This window comes from Panthera uncia, chromosome E1 (assembly GCF_023721935.1).
Source record: "Panthera uncia isolate 11264 chromosome E1, Puncia_PCG_1.0, whole genome shotgun sequence".
Lineage (NCBI taxonomy): Eukaryota > Metazoa > Chordata > Mammalia > Carnivora > Felidae > Panthera > Panthera uncia.
Genome location: NC_064814.1, coordinates 2,204,475 through 2,222,128, shown reverse-complemented (window position 1 = coordinate 2,222,128; position 17,654 = coordinate 2,204,475). Strand labels below are relative to the sequence as shown.

At 62.9% G+C, this 17,654-nt stretch overlaps 1 protein-coding gene across 1 annotated transcript; it reads right to left on the bottom strand.

Annotated features, from left to right (window-relative positions):
- Positions 1-432: 432 nt before the first annotated feature.
- On the bottom strand, positions 433-9,793 carry NPTX1 (neuronal pentraxin 1). The gene is made up of 5 exons (XM_049635533.1): positions 9,235-9,793; positions 8,708-8,915; positions 6,267-6,511; positions 4,897-5,076; positions 433-4,231 (listed from the first exon to the last, which is right to left on the bottom strand). Exons 1-5 carry the CDS (start codon positions 9,694-9,696, stop codon positions 4,010-4,012), a joined length of 1,317 nt encoding a protein of 438 aa, XP_049491490.1. The 5' UTR covers positions 9,697-9,793; the 3' UTR covers positions 433-4,009.
- Between the last annotated feature and the right edge of the window lie 7,861 nt (positions 9,794-17,654).

Here is a 17,654-nt window from a genome sequence, read left to right as displayed (position 1 = left end):
CGCACCTATGAACCGGGGCGGCTCCCTCTCCACCCCCAGGCTGTGCCTGCATGTTCCTGAGGGAGAGGGGTCCCTGGGAGGCCCCCTGGGGCAGGTCGAGATGGCATATGCAGGCTTGAGAAAAGAGACACCCCAAGGAGACCACAGTCTTTCTTCACTCTTTACTGTGTAAAAATAAACTCAACAATTCATGTCGTTTCAGCAAGAAAATGAAAAAAAGAAAAAAAAAAAAGCAATACCAGTAGAAATAGTGCATTTCCAGAATTGCTGATGGCAGGTGGCAGGTCCCACGGTTTTGACCCATTTGATACCCAAAAGGCTGCAGATCATATGAAAAATGTACAGCTTTGGTTAGCAAATAATGAAAAATTAAGGTACATCGATTTTCTTTCATATTATACAGTATGTACATTATAACAACATCAACCGTAGGGGGGGTTGCTTTTTGGGTTTTTTTTTTTTTTTTTTTTTTTTTTTGGCAAGTAAGACAAAATTGGGACTCTAAGTATTGGGCTTTTTTTTTTTTCCTCCTCAATGACTTGTTCCCTTTTAACAAGTTGCACTTAAGTCCACTGTGCATGGATGGGATACACTTCCCAACGTCGGTTGTGACTAAATTTACACACTGTGTTTTAAGAGATGAAACCATGGCTGTGTCAGCCACGTTGTTTTGGTTGCCACGAGATCACGAAGGATACTGTCCTCTTTGCGTTAACGTCCGTGGCCCTAGCTGCCTCCACCCCGAGTGGGACGGGTCCTCGAGTCAACAAGTCAGCTCCACGGCAAAGCATCTGCCGTAAACGGCCAATTTCCATCCCGGTCCCCCCGACACGCCTTTGAGCACAGGTGGCCCCTGTCTGGAGCCTCCCGCCAGCCTCTCCCCTCCCCTTCACTGCCCACAAGACACCCCCTTGGTCTCAGGTCCCAGGGCTGGTGACAAAGTGATCTTTGCAGTCTTAGAAAATAAACTGGGAGTCTACAAAAGGAAAAGAAAGCATACAAAATGTATCTCTTTCTTCCAAAATACACGCTTTCAGTCCTACGTTTTGGCGGAGCCTGAAAGTGTTTTCAAGGGAGATATAGGTTGAGTTAATTTATAGGTTTGTCCTTTTCTTTCATAAAAATACTCGTTTGGTAATAAACTTTTTCTTCTACAGTAAGAGAAATAATACTGTGTTATCAAAAGCAGGAAGGCTTACGATTCAAGTGGGATCTAAGCCCCGAGGGCCCGGGGCGCCCCTGGCGGCGGCTCCCCGGCCCCGGACGCCCGGGGTTCTGTGGGACACCAGCTCAGAAGAGCAGACACTGCCTCCGCAGTGCTGGGTTTCTTCCTAGTTTATAAAATGGCTTACCTGAGATAGGTGTGGGTTATTCAGTGCAAGAGGGAGCGTCGATCAGATTAAGGAGTACATGAAAATTACGTGGGATACATTTGTGCCTGTCAATCGACCTTTCTCGGGGCCAGCAAAGTGCCAAGTGTTAACACAGTGAGGGAGTCAAGGGGCTTGGCACGCGTTCCGGCTGGGGGCGGGGAGGGAGCCAGATGCCAGCCTCCGTCCCTGGCACCGTGGGTGCATCAGGGGAGGAGGGCGAGGAAGGTGAACGGGGTCAGGAGGCCAGAGGGACGTAGGCATAAGCGTCTAGGGGTATGCTCTGCCCGTCTCTAGTTAGGGCAGAGGATGGCTTGTGGTCCTAAACGGACGGCTCCCACCCCGCCCGCGGCGGGGGCAGAAGGTGGTCTGGGGTCCGGCCAATCGGCAGGGGCTGGTGGGAGGTGCTGACAGGAGAGCACCCAGCACCCTCTGGGCCTGTGCCTAAGCAACGGCTCCGAGGTGGCTGAAGTGAGGGGTGGGGCCAATCTGGTCTGGAGGGGTGATTCCAAGCTCTCGCTCTGTCCCAACCATGGGCTCTGTTTAGGCTCCTTGTCAACCTACATGTTAAAAAATACTTCTTGGTGTGTTTGGGGAGTGGGGACGGGGAGAGGGAAACGGATCCCTCCCTTGACCTCCCCCGACACCCGTGGCTTGTTTATCCGGCCGTTTTCGGTAGCTAACACGGATGGTCACAGAACAATGGGTGGCACTGGGCACACAACACAGAACCAGAAGTCCATGCAGGCAGGGGACACACATCAGACTAAAGGAGCAAGGGACACGCCACCCCAAGGAACATGCAAACGGAGAAGATCCCTGCAGATCCAGAGATGCCACGACCCGACGGGCTGGGACGAAGCGCAGGCTTCTCAGAGAAAGCCACTGTTGAGCCACGACACGCGGCGTGGCGCCTGGCCCGCACCCTCCGAACAAGAGCGACGCGCTGCGGAACGGCGACCGGGTGCTGTGGCGACACCACGGGGACACGAACACGGAGACACCAGCACAGACACACACAGACGCACGCGGTTCCCGACACAACACGGACCTGCGTTTAAGGAGACAGGTGTCCCTGAAGGCACACCTGCGCCTCCGGAAGAAATGTCTGCAGCTGTGGATGAGCCAGGCAGTGCGGTAGAATTTCTAGAAAGACTCGCCAGCCTTTTGCTAATTAGACTCCTGGTGACAGAATCCAGGGTGCCCTCAAGGCGTGTGACCCCCAGATGGAACCCAGCAGGGAGCTCACCTCGCCTTGGGTATGATCTGTCTTAGTGTGCTTCTTCTCTCTCTCTCTCAACACACACACACACACACACACACACACACACACACACACACACATTTTCTCCCCGCCTCCGAAGGACTAGAAGGAAATGTGTATGGTTGCTTTTCACGGGGGAGAATAAAGTTAAAGGTCTGGACGCTGGTCGTGTCTCAGTGTCACCAGCCGGTGACACGCTGGGGGCTGCTCCAGGACCTGAGCCCTGGAAAGAAGGTTGGGGGGGGGGGGTTGGATTCCAGGCCCCAACGCTGGCTGGCGAGTCTGTGTCTGGCTCCCCGTGAGAGGCCTCTGGAGGCCCTGCCTCCTTGGAGGACCCGCTGAGCCAGTTTCACCTGGGCCTGGGAGGGGGGGGGGGGAGGAACATGGCTGTCAAAATTAGGAGGGACCTTCTCATCGACTGGTCAGCTTCCAGGGGCAGGGGTCCTAACAGGCTGGGTCTCAATCGGGATGTGGATTTGCCTGTCTGAAAGGTCCCCTGTTGAACTGACCCACAGACGCCTCTGGTCTCCCACGGCCAGAAACCAAGACTTCCTGGACCGTGGGAGGGACACGCCTCTCTCAGGGGCACCAGCCGGCAGCCAAAAGAGGGGGACGGATCCCAGCCTCGAAGGGTGCAAGGAGGCGGGCAGACTGGGGGCTGAGGCGCTGTCCTGGGCCAGAGCCAGCAAAGCAGCTTCCCAGGCCCAGCACCGCTGCCCTCGGATGCCAACTGCAAGCTTGTTGGCCGGGCACCGGGGGTGGGGGGGGTGCCCGGTTCCCGGGGCCACCCCCCCACCTCTGCCCACCCCCGGAGAGCAAGAGAGAATCCACTCCTACGACAAAAGAGAAATTCTCTGAGGGGAGGGCCCCGGCCCCGAACAAACAAACCGCCAGAAGACATTTATTTTACGGGTGGAGAACTGCGCCCCCGGAAAAGGTTTGCAAACAAAGACAAGCGCGTGTGTTGAAGAAGCCACACGGGCCACCCACGGGGGCCCGCGGGCAGCTACTAGAGTCTTCCGACCAGTCGTGAGATTCCCCCCGCAGCACACAGAATACCTCGCTCGTCCCCACAGGCACACACCCATAGACACACACGCTCTCTCACCTACAACCACACCGCGCCCGCGGGAGCACAAGCAGGCCTGAGGCCCGGAGCGGGGCTCCTCGGGGGGGGGCGGGGGGGCAGCCGGACCTGCTTCCCGGGCACAAGGACAAACCAGGCTGCGTGCGAGCGCGTGCGAGGGGGAGGGCCTGAGTCGCTCCTGGGGAGAGGGAGAGAAGGAGACACAAGACGGGTCGCCACCGCACAAGCAGGGGGGAGGCAGGCGGGCCGGCTCGGCCCGAGGGGCGGGAGGCTCGGCCGCCAGGAGCCTCAGTTGATCTGGCGACAGGCTTCGAATGTCCACTTGGTGGCCCCGCCGTAGATCTCGATGTGGGACTCGGCCCAGGCGATGACGTTGCCGGAGAGGGCCTTGGTGCTGCAGGTGGCGAGGTTATATACCTCCCCGGGGGTCAGCTTGCGGTCCCAGATGTTGAAATGGGCCAGCTCACCCACGAACGCCTGGGTGGCATCAAACCCACCACCCAGGGTGTCCTTCAGAGAAGAGCAGACGGTGAGGGTCTCTCGGGGGGGGGGGAGGGGGGCGTCCCCAGGGGGCACGTCTCCGCGTCTCCCCCACTAGGGGCTCTCGCATCTGCCTCCCGCGCACCATTCTGTCCCGTCTCTGGGTCTCCAGCCAGACCTTGGTCCCCCTCCCATGGGGTGCCCGGGAAAAGGGACACTACTGGCCACCTCCGCTCGGGATGCAGAGCTTTTTCTGGGGGCGCCTGGACTCTGCCTCCCCCTCGGCCAGTGAGGGGGGTCGGCCGGGGCCGCGCACAACCACGGGGGCCGCTGCCGCTCTCCCTGCAGAGCCCCACGGGAGCAGAAGGCCTGGAAGGCCTGGGACCCTCCCCCATGCCTTCCCTGCGGGTGCCCAAGGGGGAGACCAATCACTTCCAGGGAATGCATCCCGCAACCCTAAGGGCAGGCTTGCTTTCCTGTGCCAGAGACGCAGCTGCGGCCGCCCCACCGAACTTCCCCAGGAGCCCACCCAGAGCTCGCTCTCTGCCCAGTGCTGCCTAACCTGCTTCTCTTGGCTCCCTCTGGGGGTGGGGGAGCCACTCCCCTCTCCAACTCCCTCCCTCCTCGCCCCCCTCCCTTCTCTGCTTCTGGGGCTCCTTCCCCTGCAGCCAGCACCCCCTCCGCAAGGCCAGTACCTGCTCCTGGCCCAGCACCAGCACACCCTGGGGCTTGATGGGGTGATAGGGTGCCAGGTTCTCGCCATTGCCACCCTGGGTGCCGTCCTGGTAGGCTTCCCAGACCCCGTCCCGGGTGGTCCAGGTGACGCAGATGTGATGCCACTTGCCATCATTGATTACAAAGGGCAGCTTGGCCACCTGGGAAGGACGCCACATGCAACATCATGGGTACAGGGACCGGCGATCGATCGATCGTCACTGCTTACCAGTTCAACTGCTTCTCTTCTCGTCCCTACGTTGCCAGTAAACACTGTTACTGAACTCTCTCAGCCCCTGCCCCTCTGGGCCTTAGCGCCCGTCAGCCCCATCCCTCCATGGGCCTTGGAGTCACACAGGAAATGTCACGATGCGGCAAGGGGCTCCTAAGACCGGTCTGAGTGCGCAGTGTCCTCACCCCTCCTGGCCCTCCTCCCTCTTCGCTGGTCCTACAGAACCAGCCCTCGGGAAGGAGCATCCCACCGCTGGGGTCTCAGCTCACTGCTGCCATCTGGGCCTCTCCCTCCTGCCCGTGCAGCCTCTACAGAGGCTCAGACGCCAGGGGCATGGCACCATGCCTTTAAAGCTCAGGCCAGCCTGCGGCCTGGGGTTTCCCTCCCTCTCTCACATTCCGCAGGGGACAGACGGCGCAGCAGACGCAACAGACGAGGGAACCTGCCCACCCTTTAACTCGCCCAGAGAGGAACAACCCTTTCTGGTCAAGGCGTCAACAGCAGGGGCTTGGATTCCAATCCCCAGCCTGGGTTTTAGAGATTTACTGCCAATGCTGCCTCAGAGGTGTTGGAAAGCTGGCAGCTCACTCCACAGCTGTACAGGACCAGGAGGGAGACGGCTCCCTGGAGGGAAAAGGCGGGACTCTCCAGGGCCCTGCGTGCATCTGGCCTCCTCCCAGCGGTGGGGGCTTGAGCAGGACAGATTGGGGCACCTTGACTCACCGCGGAACATCTATGGTCCTTCCCACAGGAGCAAAGCCAGCCCTGATGAGGCCAGCTGGGGGAGGAGGACCCAGGGTCTGATCTGCCCTGTGGATCTTCCCCTGCCTTCCCCGGGAAGCCTGGGTCTGAGAAAGTTCCGGCTTCACCCTCTTCCGAGTAGGGCCAGGGCGCCCCTCTCCGTTTCCCCCTGTCCTCACCCTCCACCTCCCTCAGTCCTGCCCGGTGGGCACTTCTGTTGGGACCACAGCTGCATCTGTGGCTGTGTCTCTCATGCCCACCACTCCCCCCCCCCCTGCCCCCAGCCCCGGGGACCTGCCCCAGCAGCCAGGCGGGCCTGGGGGCCTCACCGTGCCTTCCTATAAGCCCAGGTGGCCGGAGGGGGCGGGGTCGCTCTACCTTGTCGTTGATGAGGATCTCCATGGGATTGTTGCCCCACTCAATGAGAACCAGCTCGTTGGCCTGGCCAGGCACGGCATAGGAGAAGGGGGTGCCCACCCCGGGCGCGGCGCTGGACTTAAGCCACATGCACACCGTGAAGGCATACATCTCCGGCAGGCTCTTCTTCACCTTGGCGTACATGTAGTTGGTCCGCAGTGGGAATGTGAGCTGGAATTTGTCTCCAGGACGGTTGTCCTTCTGACCTGGAAAGGACAGGATGCAGTCCCTTCAGCCGTCTGCACCTCAAAGCACTCCTCTGGGTCTGAAAATCATTCTGTGCTCCCCTCCACCCCCAACCCGAGCTCAGGAAAGCAGACACGACTGTCTCCATTCTATAGATGCTGGGGTGGGGGGGTGGGGGTGGGGGCAAGTGCTTTGCCTGAGGGCACGGGGCCAGAACAAAAGAGCTGACCTAAGATCTCCGCACTCCCTGGTCTGGCTCCCACGTCCTGCCTCTGGGGAAGCCGGATGGGGGTGTGAGGGGGGACTCGGCGGGCTGCACGGTGGGCATGGCTCAGTGCACTCCTGGTAAACCGGCCCTTGATGTGTGGCCACAGAGGGAGGTCTCCTCCAGCCTGAAGGAGGCTAGCTCCCCCAGAGCAGCCCCTGCGGCCAGCCGCCCTGATTCCAGGATGCAGGCTGCTGGCGGGTGTTCACAAAGAGGCCTCTTGGATCCCCACTTGGATTCCCGCCCGAGACAGCCAGGCCCCTGGTGCCCAGGACACTCCCCTTGAGGCCAGCACATGCTGCAGTCCCTGGCCACTCATCGGACCCAATCAACCAGCTCTGAGAAGTCTGGCTATTTCCAGAATCCCATCTACCCCACAGGAGGGAAAGCGGTCCTTCTAAGGTTCTTCTGGCAACTCTGCCCGGAGTCCTGCAGAGAGGGCAGGGTACCAGGGAGTCAGCCCCCCCCCCCCAAATGACTGCTTTGAGGACTATGCCATTCATTCTCCGGGAGAGCTTCCTGTGTGTGTTTCCTGAAAACTCAGGCTCCCGGCCTGATAGCCTCCCTTTCCACAACAGCCACCAGCTCCCAGCCTGCCAGTGATGTCTCGGGGAATGCTTGTCTGCCCCCCTCCCAACCCACACACACACGCTGTAGCTGTGGCCCTGGATATGGTGTGACTGACTCCAGGCAAAACATTCCAACCCAGCAGTGGGCACAGGCACCAGGCTCAGAGCCAGGAACACACACACCTGCCAGCTCCTGGGTGTGCTCCGGGGCCTGCCAGGCAGTCCAGAACTAAACCGGCCCCCAGGCCAAGAATTATTTCTAGAAGGCATCCTGCTGGGCCAGCAACCCCCCCTCCAAGTCAGGTACCAGGGAAGAGCATAGCTGGCCCCCTCAGTGCTCCCCCAACCATCCCCGGCTTGCAGTCCCCCCCCCACCTTCAAGCAGAACCAGCCCCTGGCTTCTCTAGGGGATGTTTTTCATTCCCCCCAATCTCCCCTCCTTCCCTCCCCCTCCCTCCCCCGTCCCTCCTTCCCCTGATCTGTTTTTCAGTTACATAACGTGCCTTAAGACGGCACTGTTTAAATCCATCCGGCACATTTTGCGGTCCAAGAAGGGTCACGTGGCCCTGCTCCAAGCCCAGGAACGCCCCCCCCCCCTTTTACAACCTTGTTTGATTTCTGTGACTTCAAGGCTGAGCCCAGCTCATCTGTGAGCCCTGGGGTGCAGCTGGGGCTGGCCAGAGTTGGTGACCCAGGAACCAACTGGGTCTTGCAAGATTCCAGGGCTTGGATTACTCAGAAGATAAAACCATGGGGAGGGGGCTCACCGGAAGGGGGGGACCCGGAGATCCCCATAGGACACCAGGGTGGAACGGGGGGGGGGGGGGCGATGAGCTGGGAGAAAACCTACTCAGGGCCCAAATCTGCTGGGAACCAGGGGACCCTTCCCCGGCCCACACCCCACTCTCTCTACCGGGGATGGGGACGAGCTGGAGCCCGGCTTTCTTACCAGGGAGGGCTTGGGAGCACCACAACTACGGCGCAAACTTACTGAACATTAAACAAATCAGACTTGGAAAAATCCTCCCAGTGTGTGTGTGTGTGCGTGTGTGTGTGTGTGTATGGGGGTGCTGCCGACACCAACCAATCCCTTTCTCACTCTGCTTCTGTTGCCTCCATATGTCCCCAGCCCAGGGGGCCCCGGCACCACCAGGAACATGGGCTGGAAACGCAAAACCCAGAGCAGGGACTCAGGAAGCGGGAAGGGGGCTGGAGAGGCTGAGAAGCTTTGAGCTTTTCAGCCTGGAGCTGAGCTGGGCAGGAGGCCAGGACCTGAGGCAGGGTCCCCATGGCCCAGGGAGCCTGGCAGGCAGCAGGTCGCTCCACCCCCCCCCCCCCCCCCCCCCCCCCCCCCCCCCCCCCACTACCTCCAGCCCCGGCACCTTTCTCCAGCTCGCTGATCCGCTGGTGCAGGGAGGTCAGGGCGCTCTCGATCTTGACTCTCTCCTCCGTGTCGTTCCTGGGGCCACCCTTTCCCTCCTCCAGAGTGTTCACCCGAGACAGCACCTGCCTCTCCAGGTCATCGATCTTGCTCTGCAGCAGATCCTTAAGGCTGTTGGTCTGGCTGGAGGAATTGAGCCGGCTGTACTGCTGCGGGGGTGCGAGGGCACGGGGAAACCACATCGTTACGCGTGGAGCGGGGACCGTGCCGGGAGGCCCGCGGCGAGGTCCCCTCGGGGCGAATGCGGGGGCGGCCTGGCGGGGAGCTCGGGCGAGTGACCGCCGTCTGCGGGGCCCCTCAGGCTCCGCGCAGCCCCGGTGGGGCACGGGCGCCCGGCCGAGGCGGGGCCGGCGGGGGGGGGTGGGGTGGTGGTGGATGTCGGGCCGGGTCGGGACCGTGGGGGTGGGGCAGGGCAGAGGGGCGCACGAGCCGGGGGGGGGGAGGGGGGGAAACGCGGCGCGCGCAGACCTCCAGGTTCTCCAGGCGGGTTTTGAGCGACTGCAAAGTTTGCCCGAGTTGGCTGAGCGTCTCGGCGGCCGGCGTCCGGGACAGGTCGCCCATGGTGTTCTTGCCCGAGCCCGGCTGCTTGCGGCCGCCGCCGCCGCCGCCGCCGCCGCCGGCCCGGGCCTCGCCGGTGCCCGCGTCCAGCGTGCTCTGGCTCTCGCAGCGGCCCAGCTTGGTGGTCAGCTCGCGGATGGTCTCCTTCTGGCTCAGGATGGTCTCCTTCTGCTGCAGCACGGTCTCGCGGAGCTGCAGCACGTTGCTCCGGAGCTCCTCGGCGCCGCCGGCGGCCACGGACGCGGCGCACATGTCGGCGTCCACGGGCACCGAGGTGCAGATGAAGCGCGTCGGCCCGAAATCCTGGGCCGCGCCGCCCAGGAGGCAGAGGGCGAGCAGCGCACAGGTGCGCGCGGCGCGGCCGGCCGGCATGGCTGCGGGCGCTGGGGGCTCGGCTCGGCGGGGCTCGGCGGGCGGCCCGCGCTCTGGGCGCCGCGCTGCTGGGCCGCGCAGTCCTCACCGCCGCGCTGCCCGGCCCTCACTGCCGCCCGCGCTGCGGAGCCCGCGCCTTTTATGCCGCCGCGGGAGGGGCCTCGGCGCTGCCGACGTCAGCGGGGGAGGAATCCCGCTTTAATTGTCTGCGGCCCGGCCCGCGGCGCGGCGGGGGTCTTCGGGGCGCGCGTGGGGGCCGAGCCTCCCCCGGCCTCCTCCCCCGCCCCCTCCCCCCGCCCGGCGGGTGCTGCTTCCGCGGAGGCTGGGAGAGCCCCGGGCCGGGGCGGGGAGGGGGGGGCGGGGGGGGGCGCGGCCTGGGACTATGGGATGGGCCACCTGCAAGATGTCCCCAAATTTCCGACGGGGCTGCGGGCGGGTGGGAGCCCACGGCTGGCCCGGGAGACAGGATTCGGTTCAACGCGCTTGGCGGCACAGAACACCCTGGGGGGAGGCGGGGAGGGGGGCGGCTCGGGCCGGGTCCCCAGGGACTCAGTCCGTCTGCACCCGGTGCCGAGCGAGGAGCGCCGGGAAGCGGATCCTCGCGGAGCGCCTAAGTCCAGAGAGGGGGTTTCCGGGATGTCCGTGTGGGGTTGGAAAGCCGCTCTACACCCTGGGTCTGGGGACCCGCGCTCCCGCGCCCTCCCACAGGCCCGGGGTTTGGGGGACCCGGCAACGCTGTCCTGGGGGACGGCGGCACAGCCCCCCTCCCCCCCCCCCCCCCCCCCCCCCCGGTGGAGCCCCAGCGGGTCGGGGGTTTCCTGCCAGCGGAGCCGGCCCGATTCCGGGCAGAAGGCGCCGCCGGGGCTGGACGCTCCCTGCAGCCCCGGGGGAGGCGCCGGGTCCGCGGCGCTTCCGAGGGGGGCCGGGCGGGCGGACCCTTCCGCGCTCCCGGGGCGCCCGCCCGTCGCGGAGGCGCGCGTGCACGGCCGTGTGTGTCCGTGTGCGCGTCCGTGTGTGTCCGTGCGCGTGTTGGGCGTTCGGGACTCCGTGAGCCCCAGCTCGACCCGTTTCTCGGCCGATGGCAGGTAGGGAGGGGTCCCGGGGGCCTCGGCGGGGAGGTCGCCGGAGTGGAGCCCCACGAGACGGCACTTTACTCGGGGCCGCCTCCCTCGCCCCTCCCCCCACCTGCACCTGTTTTCCCGTCCGGGTTCGGACGCCGGGTGCGGGGCCCCGGACAAGCCCGAGCCCCTGGCGCGCCCGAGGCGCTCGGAGACAAACGCTCTCTGGAGGCCGCCGGGGTCCGATCCCCCACTGTGCGGAGGAGGAAACTGAGGCGCCAGGACCCCGAGGGCGGGCCCCAGGTGACGGCACGCGCCCGGGCTACACCCGCGGTGGAGGCGGCCCGGCTGACGCTCCGCACACCCCCGCCCCCAGTCGGGGCGCTGCACTGGCGGTCCCCAGCAGGTCACCCCCCCCCGGGGACCCACCGGCAGCTGCAGGGTGCGGGCGCTGGGCCGCCGCCCCGCGGGTACGAGGAGCAGCCGGCTTTCTCGAGACCTTTTTGAGGAACCACGGTCTTCTCCGTGCCTTTCGGCCGCCGCGTCCCACCCGTGCCCCGGGCGCCCCACCGCCTGCGTTCTTTCAGAGCCTCAGCCCTGAACCTTCCCGGAGCCCGCGCGTCCTTCGGCCTCCGCTTCCCGGCGCCAGAGGGACCCCGCGGGCCGCACGCGGCGGTCCTGCGCTCCGAGCCCCGCGGCCCCGGGGGGTGTGCGGGCTTCTGGCCCCGGCGCCCAGGTCGCGGGAGGGGGCTAGCCCCCGGCGCCCCCGCGGGCCTGAGGATCTCCCCAGGCTGGAAGGCGGCTCGGGAGGAACTCCCCGCGCGGGGTCCCCGGGGTCGAGGCTGTCCCGGGCCGGGAGGGAGGGCGCCTCGCAGCGAGCGAGTGAGCGCGGGAGAAGGGCCTGGCGGGGCCCGGGGCAGTCCGCGTGGACCGAGCCGGAACCCACGTCCGGCCTCGCGTCCTGAGCCGCCGGGGTGGCCGGGCTTACGCGAGCGCAAGGTGGGGGGCCTGGGCCATCACCAGCCGGAGAGGAGACCCCGGGCACCTGGCCACCCCCGCCAGCCCTCCGAGACTGGAGTAGGGGGCCTCAGAGGGGGAGGAGGGGCTCTGGGGCAGTGTCCAGGGGCAGCGAGAGGGAGGTGTGGAGCCCCGCGGCGAGGGGATGGAGGTCTCCGGCCGGGACCCTTTGGCCGGCGACCTCTGCAGCGCTCTGTCCACCCGGAAGCGCTATGAGGGACCCCTGCGCAGACAGGCCGGCCCTGCTCAGACAGGTGGGCGGAGGGCCTTCTTTCGATCTCTCTGCCTTCTTTCGATCCACTTAGCCCGACTCAAGACCTTGGGCAGGGGAGGATTCAAACCTGATCGCGTCTGCGGCTTCCTCTCCCTCCCCAGTGCTCAGAGGCATCCAAGATCCCTGGGGCCACCTGCCCAAAACCCTCACAGAAGGAGCCTCAAGATGCGTAACTAGCTGGTGGGAAGGTCCGCGGAGGCAGGGGCACCTTCCTCTGTGGACCCGCGGTCCCCCCCCCCGCCTCACCCTCGCCTGGCCAAGGTTCCACATCCCAGAACCGCGGAGGGCATCCGGGAAGTGGAAACCCTGGCGGCAGGGCCGGGAAGAGAGGCACTACCCCGATCACACGACATTCCCACCATAAGGGTGTAACAGATGTAGGTAACCCCAAAGACGTAGACAATAGTAAAATGTAAGAAAAATCATTAGAAACTGATGAGTTCTGAGTAGGCACTACCTTCATTTGCAATATAGTGTATTTAATAATAAGTTTGTGTAACTTAAATCTTAATGATGGCCCCATTTAACAATCCGCTTGCAAATCCCTGAAAACAAAGCAACGAGTGGGTGCCAGCAGCTCCGTGCACCCCTGGTGGGAAACAATGGCCGATGGCGTGGTCTCCTGGGCCTGTCCTCTCCCTGGCGCAAGGCCGTGAGCTGGTCTAGGACCTCAGCCCAGGACCACTGGGTGGACACCGAGAGGGTCCCCCGAAGATGCTGAAAACACCAGGACAGGGACACACAGCCTGTCCGGAATTCAGGTCCACCTTGCCTCTTGAAATGGCTACCCCAGAAGTGGGCAGGCTGGGGAGCAGAGGGGTGGGGTGGGCTCAGCTGGGACCCCCATCCGGGAAGAGAAGGAGGCAGGAGTCCTTGCTTCGGGACCCCAGCTCCGGGGCACAGGTCCGTGTTCTCTGGAGGACATGTGGTGGGTGGGGGGGCGGTTGCAGGGTGAGCTGGTGTCTCAGCCAGGATGGGAGGACACTTTGCATAGGGACTGGCATTTTAAACATGGGGGGACACCTCCGGCAATGCTCCCAAGTTGCTTTTTGCTTCTGTGTCTGTGTTTTCAGCAGCCCCTGTGGTGCTGGCTGGGATCTGTTTCTCGATCGGTGCTCACCTGGTGACAGCTCATTGGGCACGTGCGGCTTGTGCACTTTTCTGTCTGTGGTTCCGCACCTCACGGGAGGTGGCACCCACAGGTTGTCCCTGGAGCAGAGGAGATGGGCTTCTGGCTGCCCCCAGGTGAGGGCCGGTGGGACCTTTGGTAGTCAGACCCTCAGAACGGAGCCAGGCCACGAGATCCCCCACCTCGCCCCGTGAGATGGCTCTGGGCTCCGAGGAGGGAGTGTGGGCCAGCTCGGTCAGCAGCAAGCCCCGTGGGGCGTCAGTGGACTAGCTTTCCAGACAGACTCCGCCTACCCACTCTGGTGTGACAGGGGCAGGTCCCTGCGGCCCAGCTCTGCTGGGGGACAGGCTCTACCCATGCGGTTCCTTCTCCCCTCTTCCCCACCTGCCGTAATAACCCTACCTCACAAACAAGAAGCTGTCCCTGTGCGGGGGCGCCTGGGGGGCTCGGTTGGTCAAGAGTCCGGCTCTAGATTTCGGCTCAAGCCATGATCTCACAGTTCGTGGGATCGAGCCCCGCGTCGGGCCCTGTGCTGACAGCTCAGAGCCTGCCCGGAGTTCTCTCTCTCTGTCCCTCTTTCTACCCCTCCCCTGCTGGCGTGCGTTCTCTCCCTCAGAATAAATAAACATTTAAAAAATTAAAAAAAAACCAAAACTGTCCCTTTGCAAAGCCCTCTGTCCACATTCATTCAGTTGCCTGTAAGGCATGGCCAGGGTACTGTCCTCACTTGACAGATGAGGAAGCCGAGGGAGGCCCAGAGAAGCCCAGGGCCGCGCATGTCCGGTGAAGGCATTGGTGAGGGGCAAGCCCTGACTTCCACACTGCCCCCTCTCTCCCCGCCCCCCCACCCCCAAGCCCCGGGGGAGCCCTGACCAGCAAGGGAAAGAGCCCTCTGATGGATGGGACCCAGTGGCAGTGAGAGGTGTGAGGAGGGACAGAGGCCCATGTTGTCCACACCCAGTGGTGGAGGGAGATCAGGCCGGGTCCATAGAACCTGGGCTCCGGGCTTCTCACCTGCCGCCCTGGGAAGAGACGCAGCCCTTGCTTCACCACAGGGGTTCCAGATTCACATCTGTTGGGCCAATACAACCAAACTCTTAGTGGCCATGGCAGGGACTCCCCGAACATGGACAGTGGTCGTCAGCGTGGGACAGCAGGGTCCCTGCTGGCCTCCAGACTCCCTCCTCCAGCTGGCATTCCCTCTGAGCCCTTCCCTCCTCCGAGCCGCCCAGTCTGGCTGGGGACAAAGCCCTGGGTGGTCTCCCTCCCTGCCCTGCCCTGCCCTCCCCTGGGGCCCAGCACAGGGAGGGGCAGTGGTGGCCAACTGGTAGGGGCCCCAGTGAACAGGAGTTTTATAAAAGGCAGAAACGTGAGCCCTCTTCGGAAAGGTTCCCCTCACTTTTCTCCGAGCAGGAGTTTCTGGTGCCAGGCAGAATCGTGGGCATGGAGTACAGCGTAAATATTCATAAAGTTTGCTCTCAGTTCAGCAAATATTTCCAGAGCATCTACTGAGGTGCAGGCCGGGTGCCGGGCTACAGGGGACCGATACGCTGTTCTGTGTCCCAGAGAGCATTCGTCTCTCAGGCAACACAGGTATAAATGCACCCCCAGTGTGGCAGGTGAGTGCCGTGGGGACGAGAGGACCCCCCCCCCCCGAGCCATGGCAGACGGGTGGGTCGGGGTTCAGCAGTCACGAGGGTCTCCTAAGGATGTGCCACCAGAGAGAGGTCTTGAGGAGTGAGTGAGGAAGGACGGGGCTAGTATAACCGGCGCTGGGGTGAAGGGGGCACCCCGTGGAGGGAGGGGACACCCTTCGTCTTTGACAGTAAAGTGCGGAGCAGAGGCCGGAGGAGGTGTGGCTGGCACATGGCAGAGGGCTTGCAAGCTCGGGCTGGGACAATGAGGTGTGACTACAGTCCTAAGTGTGAGAGATCCTACCTGGGGACACCTCCGTGGGGGGCAGATTGTGGGGGAGCAGGGCCTGCCGAAGAGGCTGGCTCAGAGGCTGCTGCTGGAAGTGACAGGGAGGGGACGGCGATCATGGCAGGAGAGGCAGGAGTGGGGAGAGAAAGATCGATTCGAGAACATTTCCAGAGATTAAGTTGTCAGGACTTGGTGGTGACCTGGGTCGAGGAGCGGAGCAGGCCTGACTCCCCACCCTTCCCTTGTGGGATGGGCGGGGGGGGGGGGGGGGTTGGTGGCCCTGGGGACAGGAAGGTCCTGAGGGAGGGAGACACCGCCCATGCACACTGGGACACATCTCCGCCAGCCAGGAGGAGATTGAGGTGATGAGGTCCAGGCACTTGTCCCAGAACCCAGCCCTTAGTGGGCTCTTCAGTGTGTCCGGGAGGGGCCTGGCACCCTCGGGATGGCTGGCGGGATGGCGGGATGGTGGGGAGATGGCCCAGGGAGGGGGTGGGAAACAGGAGAGGATGGGGAGCGCCCCCGCTCCAATGTTCAAGGGACCATTCTGTAGGATTTCTGAACTCCGGGTGCTGGGCTCTCAGCAACGCATGTGGCAATGTCCAGCATCATCGTGCCCCCTGCCCCCCCTTCTGTGCCCTCTGGAAGCCAGTAAGTGTGAAGGCCGGGTCTGGGCCGGGCCCGGAGCCCCCACCCCTCCCACACCCGTGTGCGTGAACTCGGTTCGCTCCCCCAAGCCGGCAGCATCTGGCCGGGCCGCCAGCCCGACGTGTCCTTGCCCATCAAGCTCACCATCTGCCCACCGTCAGGAGAGGGCACAGGAAACATAAAATGAGGGGAGGCGTAAAGGTGTTGCGGAATACAAATGGTGTGTACCAGCAAGGGATTACAGTTCTTGCAAAGCCTGTGCCTGGAAGCCATCACTCACGCTGGGCGGGGAGAGCGTGGGCTCCTTCCCACAGGGCAGGCGCTTCCCGCTCTGGGGACCGGCTGCCACGGCCAAGGCCGGGGGTGGGGGGGGCTGGGCAGAGGCTGCAGGCTGCCAGGGGCCTGGGGCTCCTGCCACAGGGCTGATGCCGAGGGCCCCTTGGGGCTGGCGGTGCCCTGAGGACTCGCCACGAATGAGCCCGTACGGCATCCGCGTGGGACAAGGCATCTGCACACACCTTCCTGCACATGATCCTGGAGGGAGTCTCACAGCGCACAGTAGGCGGGATTCTTGATCCTTCCTTTTTTTTACCTATTTGATCTTTTGTGTTGTTTTATTTTACTTTATTTTTATCTTATTTTATTTTACAGTTTGTTTCTTTTGAGAGACAGAGGAAGCGAGCAGGGGAGGGGCAGAGAGAGAGGGAGGGAGAGGGAGAATCCCCAGCGGGCTCCCCGCTGTCAGCATGGAGCCCGACGTGGGGCTCGAACTCAGAACCATGAGATCATGACCTGAGCTGAAATCAGGAGTTAGAGGCTTAACCCACTGAGCCCGGGCACTGTTTTACCCATTTTAGTGCCTTGGCCGAAGCGGCACAGCTAATTCCAGTGATGCAAGGCCTGGCCCTTCTGAGTTTCCATTCACTCACTCACTCATTCATTCACTCATTCATTCACTCATTCAGGGGACATCTTTCCAGTACCTACTGTGTGTCACAAGGAACTCGCCCAGACGGGGGAGACCCGAGAGCTTTCCAGCTACCTTTCTTTTAAGTTGATGGCTGCGATTTTCTGGGCTTTAAGTTTCAATTTCAGGCACTTTTCTTAAAACATTGGCATCCGCTACCGGGAGCTATATCGAGATCGCTCTAGGCTGCTGTCTGGCTGGGTCTGAAGCGAGAACATTACATGACCTGTGGCTTAGCAGGGCAGGATTTCGGCTCTCTGGGCCCGTCCCCGACCCTGAGCTCTGCGTCCCCTCATGCCCCTGCCTCAGCGTCATCGTTTACCACCATTTACCCAGCACCTGGAGTGAGACAGTGAGACGTAAGGAGGTCATCAGATGGAGGCGTTTGTGGGGGGGGGAGGCGCCCCGCAGAGGCCTGGCACACTGCCAGCACGGATCAATGGTGGCGGTCGTTGTTATCCTGGTGACGTTGCTGAGCTCCCGGCAGGGGCAGGACCGGCAGGACGGAGCCAGTCCAGGAAGGGTCCCTGAGCCAGGAGGGGAGCCCAGGTGATATGCGGGGAGCAGGGGGCTCTCTCTCGTTTGGGGCTACACATCCCCCCTCTTTCTTGTGCAATGCTGAGTCAGTGCCTACAGCTGTCAGATCCTGTGGGGTGTGTGGTCCCCCCTACCCTCCTGGGGATGTCATGGGGACACAGGGGGGCTCCTGGGAGAGGGGTCTCAAATGAGTGTTCCTCACACGCCTGTTGTGTGTGTGTGTGTGTGTGTGTGTGTGTGTGCGCGCGCGCCCGCACTCGTGTGGGAGGGAGGAGTAATCTTAAACTGTGCAGGTGTCTGGGAAGAAAACAAAGGAATAAAGAAATGAAGCCGTCCTAGTGGGATGATGTCTTAGGGTCAAAAGCCCTCTTTCTGGGAAGATTTTCATTTCCTGTTCCATTTCCT